Source organism: Psammomys obesus, unplaced genomic scaffold (genome assembly GCF_907164565.1).
Source record: "Psammomys obesus unplaced genomic scaffold, mPsaObe1.curated_primary_1811, whole genome shotgun sequence".
Lineage (NCBI taxonomy): Eukaryota > Metazoa > Chordata > Mammalia > Rodentia > Muridae > Psammomys > Psammomys obesus.
This window is the reverse complement of record NW_026585689.1, coordinates 1-9,460: the sequence shown is the minus strand read 5'-3', so window position 1 is coordinate 9,460 and position 9,460 is coordinate 1. Positions and strand designations below refer to the sequence as shown.

At 40.4% G+C, this 9,460-nt stretch overlaps 1 protein-coding gene across 1 annotated transcript; it reads left to right on the top strand.

Moving 5' to 3' along the window:
- Positions 1-5,437: 5,437 nt before the first annotated feature.
- On the top strand, positions 5,438-9,280 carry LOC129666050 (OX-2 membrane glycoprotein-like; the record flags this gene model as incomplete). The annotated part of the gene is made up of 3 exons (XM_055593085.1): positions 5,438-5,940; positions 8,000-8,338; positions 8,984-9,280. Coding segments are annotated over exons 1-3 (700 nt in total), but the record flags the coding sequence as incomplete, so codon positions are not given.
- Positions 9,281-9,460: the final 180 nt, after the last annotated feature.

The following is a 9,460-nucleotide window of genomic DNA, read 5'->3' as shown; positions in this document are numbered from 1 at the left end:
AAGCCTTGGCTTCAATCCTCACACAGCAGAAACAAACCAAGGCGATACATGCCTTGGACATGGAGCTACAAGTATAAGAAGTTCAAGATCTCTTCCATTGCTTCTGGTCTCTATCCTGTTTGCCAGTCTGAATGAGATTCAGGCATCCTTTCTATAGTCCTCCTTAGTGTTTAGCTTCTTTAGGTCTGTAGATGGCTATCCTATATTATACAACTAATTTCAGCTTATTAGTGAGTATACACCATGGCTGTTTTTCTGTTTCTGGGTTACCTCACTCAGAGGGTCTTCTGAAAGGAGTCACTCATCAGGGGATCAAATTAATGCTGAGACTCAGGGCCAAACTTTGGGCAGAGTGCAGGGAGTCTTATGGAGGAAAAGGGGTAGGATTAGAGGGATATGGAGGGGACAGGAACGCCACAAGGAGACCAACAAAGTTAAAGGATCTGAGCCCTGAGGGTCCTGTAGAGACTGATGTGGTAATGGAGGACCATGCATGGAGAGGACCTAGACCCCCTGCTCAGATGTGGCCGATTGGCAGCTCAGTCTCCATGTGGATCTCTGAGTGAGGGGAGCAGGGGCTGCCTCTATCATGTTGACTTCTTGTTGGCATTTTGTCCCTGGTGATGTAGCCTTTCCAGGCCACGGAGGAAGAGGATCCAAGCAGTCCTGATGAGAGTTGAGAAACTATGGGCAGATGGCAGTGGTGGAGAACTCCCACTTTCAGTAAAGTAGGGGAAGGGGATAAAAGGATAGAGGAATGGAGGGTGGGACTAGAAGAACAGAGGAAAGGAACTTCAATTGGGAGTACAATTTATGATGAATAAATTGTGAAGAAAAAATAAAAATTAAAAAATTTTAAAAGTTCAAGATCATCCTTAGTCACATAGCAAATTCAATGACAGACTGAGTTACATGAGAGCCTGCCTCACAGAAAAAAATAAAAAGGGAAAAAAAGGGGCTTGAAGTTGACCTGGAAACACTCAGCTATGTCTCTTGAGTAAGAAAAGCTTCATCTCAGCAACAACACAAATCATTTGCAAAGCAGAAAAGAAGAAAATCCTGATTCCTGTACAACAGTAAGAGTTGAATGCAATCGCTCCAGCGTGCCTCCTGAGGCTTGGAAACTATGCAAGTTCAGTTGTGATCCTTCCTGCATGCATTTAGAGCTTAAAGCAGAATGGTCTCTGCTTCTAGAGCACTGTAGATAGGAGCACAGAGTCTCAATTCTAAAATCATTTACAACCTTAGCGTCTACGAATTCAGTTCTAATAAACCAGTTTCATAAAATTATAAACTTAACTCACATTTTGGTTATTTCTGAATTTCAGAGATACCCAAGATTAAAGTTCAACACAAATTTTTAATGTGATGTTTATGGTGTGGTAAATGTTTCAGCTGCGAATTTTACAATGTGACTTAAAATATACTAAATAGTCATTTCCTAAGAAAATGCTTCATCTTGAATTAGCTTGTAAATGCTAATATTACTGTTTTTTAAATGTATTTACCTTTATTTTTATGTGCAGTGGTGTTTTGCCTGCATATATGTCTATGTGAGAATGTCAGATCTTAGATTTGAATCCAGATCATCTGGAAGGGTAGTCAGTGCCATTTACGACTGAGCCATCTCTCCATCCCCCAACGGTACAATTCTTTCATATTTTAAAGATATGTGTAAAAACGCTGCGGTGAGAACAAACAGATTTAAAGTGCATTCAAAACTTCTTCAGAATAAAGCAGCTTTATATGTTTCCATCCATTTATGGGAACAAACCTCATTATGAAAAAAAATTCCTGTATAGTTTCAGACTTTAGTTTACCAATGAAATGCTTTGCTATTCCTTGCAAATGGCAATATTAATATCTGCCCTCTCAAAAATAGCATGTAGATTACCCTTAACAGCATCTAAGGCAACGCTCCAAGATTCCCTTTCTCATAACATGAAAGTCACATTCATTCACTTTGTACTTGAATTTTTTTCCATTACTATTTTTGTAGGTATATGGAGACAAAAGAGTGCGCTGTGGGCCCCTACTCCTATGAGCAAGCTATAAAGCTCAAGAACAGGATTGGGGGTGCATACATCCCCCAATGTCCCAAGGTCTTCTCAGTAAACTGAGACATTAAACCGCTTTCCTACTCACTTGTCCTGGACATGGAAATTACTCCTCAGTAGTGCAGGTCACTCATACTGAACAGCGTTAGTTCACAATCCTCCAACCTGCTTTCAGTGTAAAGTCATTATCCACATGGCTGTGAGCAGTTTTGAAAGAACTGATATAAAAAGTATAATGGAGGTCCTCCACCCCTTCTATTTGACCCCAGTCTATCAGGTCTCATCAGGATTGGCTTCATTGTCTTCCTCTGGGGCCTGGTAAGGCTGCTCCCCACTCATGGGGAGGTGATCAGAGAGCCAGTCACTGAGTTCATGTCAGAGAGAGTCCTTGCTCCCTTTACTAGGGACCCTACTTGGAGACTGCGCCTATGGGCTACCTCTGAGCCATGTAGGGGAGGGGCATAGGGAGTGAAGAGGGATGGAGAGAGGGATTGGAAGGAGATGAGTGAGGGGGACACAAAAGGGATAAAAATTGAATAAATTGTAATAAATGATAATAAAAAATAAAATATGAAAGAAATATAATGGAGGAGGGGCATGGCAGAAATTCACCCCGAGACTGTTGATCTTAGGGAGTCTTTGGTTGCAATGAGAAAGGCAGAAGGGCCTAGAGGGAATAGTCAACTGGAAAGACAAGTGGTGCGGCTTTCTTTGATCCTCCAGGAGAGGATGTTCGGAACCAAGTAACAGTGGGAAAGGTCAACTTCTAGAAATAGAAACAACAGGAGGGCTCACCATCCAGAGCCCAGGAGTGTCCGGGAGAATGTGAGAAGCAGAGGCCAGGAACATCCTCTCACTCCAGAACAGTCCAAAGCCAACTGCAACCTCACTGACAGTTACTTCCTCCAAGCCCCGCCCCTACTATCTGCCTATTGGCTGTAGATTCACGACTCCCGACTTGATTGGCTCAGATAAACAGCATCCATTTTGAGTATATTAAAGGCATTTTAAAAGTATAAAACTGTGTTTTGTTTTGTTCTGTTTTGTTTTGTTTTGTTTTCAATAAGGAATCGTGAAAAGAAACTTCCAGAAACTGTATTATTTGTGGTCATTTACGCTGTGGCAGGGTGAGTTTCTGGCCATGAACACATGGACTGTGTTTTCTCTGAATTCAGGAAATAGGAAGTCTTTTGGATAGCGTGCTTTTGTACATCCTTTGAATGCAGGAATTCTGATTGTTGTGATTGAAGCTTGGGGTTGGGTCCTTGGTTCTGGGCACATAAAAGTATGCAATCAAGAATCACAGGGAAAATAGGTTCCGAGTCACTGTGGGGCAAGAGTAAAGATGGTTTCAGGTGACATATTCATGAATCTTTTAAAGTATAAATAACGAATAATTTCACTGAAACTATTTAGACCCTGTATGTATATTCTAATTTGTGGCTAGCTGAGATTCAAACCAATCATCACAGTATTCTAAGAAAATGTTTCGAGAGAAATTATGTAATGCTTTCTAACTCTGGGTCGTATTTTTCTTTATTCATTTTTTTTTCATGTAGGAGAGCGCGTTATATTCTGACTCACACAGATTTTGTGTGGGTTTTTACATCCCTGTGAGAAGGAATGAAGAGAGAAATGAAGGCCTGGGAAATGCAAGAGTAACTTCAGAGGAGTATTCTGTACATTGTCATTTTGGCAGTCAGCATTTCCAGCCTCAGACAGCCTGACTGCTCCTAACAGTAGGGATCATTGAAGGGAATTATCTCTACAAGTTAACAGTGTAAATCCATTTTAGCAAATGGTCAAATAAACCATGAAATAATTTTAAAACTGATAAAAATGCTTATAAATTTTTAATGAAATAAGAGTTAAGATTATCTCTGACTCAATCTGGTCAAAAAATAGGAACACCTCTACCTCAGGACCCAGCCATACCACCCCTAGTCATATACCCAAATGATGTTCCACCATTCAGCAAGGACACTTTATCATCCATGTTAGTGGTGGCTTTATTCATCATAGCCAGAAACTGGAAACAACTCAGATATCCCTCAGCTGAAGAATGGATAAAGAAACTGTGGTACAGTTACATAATGGAATACTATTCAGCTATTAAAAATAAGGACATCTTGAATTTTGCGGGCAAATGGACGGATCTGGACAAGATCATTTTGAGTGAGGTGACCCAGTCCCAGAAAGACAAGCATGATATGTACTCACTTATAAGCGGCTATTCACTGTATAAAACAGGATAACCACACTACAGTTCACAGATCTAAAGATATTAAGCAACAAGGAGCACACTAGGGAAGATGTTTCTGAATTCTCATTCAGAAAGGCAAATAAAAAACAATGACTGAGGCAGTTGAAGTGAAGGAACAGGATGGGAGCCTACTATAGATGTCCTTTGAAAGACTTCACCCACCAGGGGATCAAAGCTGATGCTGAGACTCACACCCAAACTTTGGGCAGAACACAGAGAGCATAATGGAAGAGTAGGGGATAAACCAGAGAAGATAGGAGCTCCAGGAAAAGGCCAAAAAAGCCAAAAATCTGAGTCCAGGGTGGCTTGTGGAGGCAGATGTACTACCCAAGGACCATGCATGGAGAAGACCTAGAAACACTGCTCTGCGGCAGCTCAATCTCCATGTCGGTGCCCTAGTAAGGGGACCAGGGGCTTTCTAGGACATGGACTCTGTTGCCTGCTGTTTGATCACTTCTGCTTGGCTGGGCAGCTTTGCCAGGCCACAGAGGAAGCAGGCAATCCTAATGAGACTTGATAGGCTGGGATCAATTGGTAGGGGAGGAGATCTTGTCTTTCCAGAGGACTAGGACAGAGGAAAGAGGGAGGGAGGGTGAGACTGTGCTAAGACAAGTGAGGGGGTAAAATCCGCATGTAAAGTTAATAAATTTTAAAAAAAGATAATTTCTGACTAAACATTTAGATGGAAATTATAAGGACTGAATGCATATCTTATACTAGAGACAGAATTTGAATATTAAATAAAATAACTTTATATATTTGACTTACAGGAAGATTATTGATATTGACACTTGCTCATTGAGTGGGTCTCATAAAGACTTTCTTTTGAGTGGATCATGTAGTTTTACCGTACTTACCTCTCATACCGCTCCTTTCTATCTCTTCTCATTTTTTTTTCCTTTTGGCTTCTCACTACTGTCTTTCCTTTCTACAGACTCCTTCTACTTTCAAGTTATATATAGAGAGATGCATACATATGGTTTACATATCTGTACCAAATCTAAGATACACAAATAGGAGAAAATTTGACTTTTGTCTTTCTCAGGCTGGCTTACTTTGCCTATATATTGATGGCTGGTTCCATCATCTTCCCAGCAGTCATTCTTTAGTTATTTATTTTTAATATCCCCTCCTCTTCCTCCTTTTTCTCCTCCTCCTCCTCCTTCCTCTCTCTCTCTCTCTCTCTCTCTCTCTCTCTCTTAAGACAGAGTTTGTTTGTGCAGCCTTGGATGTCTTGGAACTCACTCTGTAGACCAGGCTGGCATTGATTTGAACTCAGTGATCCACCTGCCTCTGTTTTGTTGAGTGATTGGATTAAAGGCATGCACCACCACTGCCTGACACTGATGACATTCTTTATTAATAAGTCTTAAGTTATATAAAACTCAGGCAGTTGTTGGAAATAAGCCAATGAGTTTAAAGGTTAAAAAAAAAGGAAGTAGATGAATAAATTTTTGGTGGCTAAATAGAAAGAAAGTACTGTACAGTCTTCTTTAGAAGTTCAGCTAGCAAAGAAGATATTGTGACTGTTAGTGAAACTTTCACCAGCAAATTCAATGCAGTTTTCACTCCAATGCATTCTCCTTCATTTAATGCTTCCTCTCTGCCCACAAGAATCAGGTAACTTTTTACTTCATTTTACAAATATTTATTTGGAAGTCAATAGCAAACAAATACCAGGTTACAAGATTCTTCCTTTTAGCCAAGTAGTTAAAAGGGATGTATGCTTTGTTCTGTGTGTTAATCACAGATGTATGTAATCACACAGCTAGCAAATCGTGTAATGGTAGCATATTTGAAACAATGGCTATAGAAAATGGGAGCAGGGTGAGAATGAAGGCAGGCACACAGCTTCTGAGGTATGTACAACTTGCTGAAACAGATAGCTTCCTCTTTGTCTCTTTTATGTAATTGTAAATTAGAAAACCTGGTAGAAGCAAAGACTCTCCTTACAGTGTCTTTCTGTTTCTTTGAATTATGCCTGTGTTCACATTCCAGCAAGATACACATGTTTTACATTTGAGACTGACTTGTTTCAAGACTCTTTTTGTTCATTAACACTTTTTTGTTATTGGGCAAGCCAACAAATAATTTGCTTTATGGATTTGCCTATCATTATAAGCTGACCTAGTTTAAGAACTTAATGAATATCATCTTATTATTTTCGGCTCATTCTGAGTGACTGAATTAACAGCACTTAACCTACCAGTTTTCTTGAGGTTAAGGTAATACCCAGTGTTCCTTAAGGACTGGGGTGAACAGTCTCAGGAGGGGGCTCAGTAGTTAAGATTCAAGAGTAAGAACAATCCACTGAGGCCCCAAGTTCTGTTCTAAGTCCCTACAACAGGAAATTTACAATTACTAGTAAATCAAGCTCCGGGGATCCAAGACCTCTTCTATCCTGCGTGGTTATCTGCACTCAAAGGCACATAACCCCATCATAAACATCACTGACAAACTAGAATATATCTTTAGAAAATATTTGAGGAGAGGAAACAAAAACCAAGGTAAACACAGAAGAGGGGCTGGGGTTTAATGATAAAGCTTCTGAGCATGAGGAATGTCCTGGGATCAGTCCTACCAGCAAGTAAAATAGTAAGTAAATACAAAAATGCTTGCTGGGGAATTCTCTCAGGAAAGAGTTAAAACTATAGACAAGAAAACCTGGGGCAAATGATGATGAGGGACAAAGCAGTACAGAAACTGTTGTGAAAGCGTTGATGGACAATTGGGTTGTTCTTAATTTTTTTTTGAAAGTTTGGGTTTTCATGTGTATTGTTCAATACTTCCCTGAAGGCAAAGAACAAACTACTTATGCATAGTATAATGTGCGTGGTGACTTTTAACCTCATGTTCTCATTTTATTTAACAGTGTGAGGCAGGTAACCTTAGTTAAGCCTACCGTAGACATGAAATGCTGAGGTGCAGGAAGGTAAAAGATTGCTAGAAGACACCAGTACTATAGATCAGCCCATGTAAAGCATGAGCACAGTAGTGTTTCTCTACTAACAAAGTGTTTCTCTAACAACAAAGTTGCCACATGTGTTTGAGACACTTCTTATGCTTTTGTATAGCTTAGATTCACTACATTTATTTGCATGACTATTTAGTACTAAGTTTCTTGTAATCTTACTTCCTAAGTCTGTAGAATGCCATTTAGTTTTATGCAGAAGAGGCAAATAAAAGGAAAAGAGAAGTGTTATTAGGAACTCTGGGGTAGTATGGATCTGTGTTTTCCTAAACAATGGACCTAATTTTCTGAGTATTCACAGTGGATAAAGTATAAGAATTATGTCTCTCAATCTGTTTCTCTCTGTGTGTGCATCTCTCTGTCTCACTCTGTCTTCTCTCTCTCTTTCTCACTCTCTGTGTGTGTGTCTCTCTGTCTTGTCTCCTACTGCATGAAAGGCCTTGAATGTGCCAGACAGCTGACAATGTACATAGGATCTCCAGCATTTTCCTTTTTGGTGAGACACAGTCTCAACTCTGGATCACTGATTGGTCTTGAATGCATATTCTAACTTTCTCAATCTGGAGTGTGTCATTGCACAGCTCTCATTTTTTATGGAGCAGAAGAGGCAACTAAGCTGGTAATCATGAGGCAGAGAGACAATTGTTGATAGAATACTTTGCAGGTGTATGGCCGTGTATATCCCTTAACAATAGACCTCATTTTCAGAGTCATTGTTGATGATAAAACATAACAATTACGAGACTGCAGTCGTTGGAGGAAACGTGACCATCTTCTGCAACTTGACAAGTCTGGCAAATGTTGAGCAAATCACCTGGCAGAAAATCCAAGGCTCTTTGCCTCAAAATATTGGCACTTATAGCCACAAATACGGGGAAAAGATCCTCCCACCATATGAAAACAGGCTGCACTGCAAGATCCTGGAACCCAGCGCCTCCTTCATAACTATCCAGGAAGTGACATTTGAAGATGAAGCCTGCTACAAGTGTCTTATGAACACTTTTCCACATGGCAGTCATGGAGGACAAACCTGCCTTAACATTTTAAGTATTTAAACTCTTTCTCTATGGTACTATTATGGGGCAGACATTGTGAAGTTATAGCTTTTAAGAACACTGTCCAAGGGAAGAAAGTTAGACAAGGAGAAGCTGATGGTGATGAGTCCAAGTTACTTAGACAGGAAAAAACACCATGGAGACCAATGGAGACTGTGTGTTAAGGTAGGACCTTCCCCTACCTCACATCACTTCTTCACAGTATGGTACACTGGCCTCCATTAAGTGGAGGAAACCCCAAAACAGTATCGAAATTTTGCTATTAAGAGAGGAGAAGATACGAGAAAGCAGACAGCAGAGAACAAGGGAAGGTGAAAACTAACAAGATTAGGTCTCTCCAGTCTTCAAATGAGCACAACGTCACAGGACTAGTAAGAACACCAGAGGTCCTTCTTGTGCAGCCTAAGTGTGGAGTGCTGGGATGTGTGTAATATAATGTACAATCACTTGGACATTGAGACAGCAGTGAGTGAACAGGGGAACAGGTATTGGAAGGTTTATGACATGTATAGGGAGGTATCTGTCAGGGATATGCTTTCAGCAATTATGTGTCATACAAATTAGGAAAGCCATGCTTTAACAGCACAATGTTTGGTATGACTTGTTTTTGTGTGTGTTTTTTTTTTCTCTGCCTTAGCTGTATCTGAGTTAGTAACTGAACTCCAATCTGTTCCTGGCTCTGAAGATCTTCATAACCATCACTGTTCAGCTGTGGGAAAACCTGCCCCTGGAATCTCAATTCACCCTTCAGGAGTCATAGTGTCCACAGAAGAGTACACTCTTCAGAACCTCAATACCACAGTGATTGTCACTAAAAGCTACAACATCTCTTTGAAAACTGTGATGTCCTTGGGTCTCCGGAACCTGGTTGTGTCTATGACTCACCCCGTAAGACATGAAGAGAAGATAGTTCCTCTGCCAGTACACCAAGAAAGTGAGTAAATGTGACAGGATAATCAGAGAGAACACTTGATCCTGGGAAAACAGCATAGTTTGTAGAAGCTTTCCATTAAAGTATGGAATCCCAAATTAAAACTCCAACACTGACATAAATGGCCAGGCATGTGTGTGTGCTTGTGATCCCAATGTTGGACAGGCAAGGAAAGGCAACACT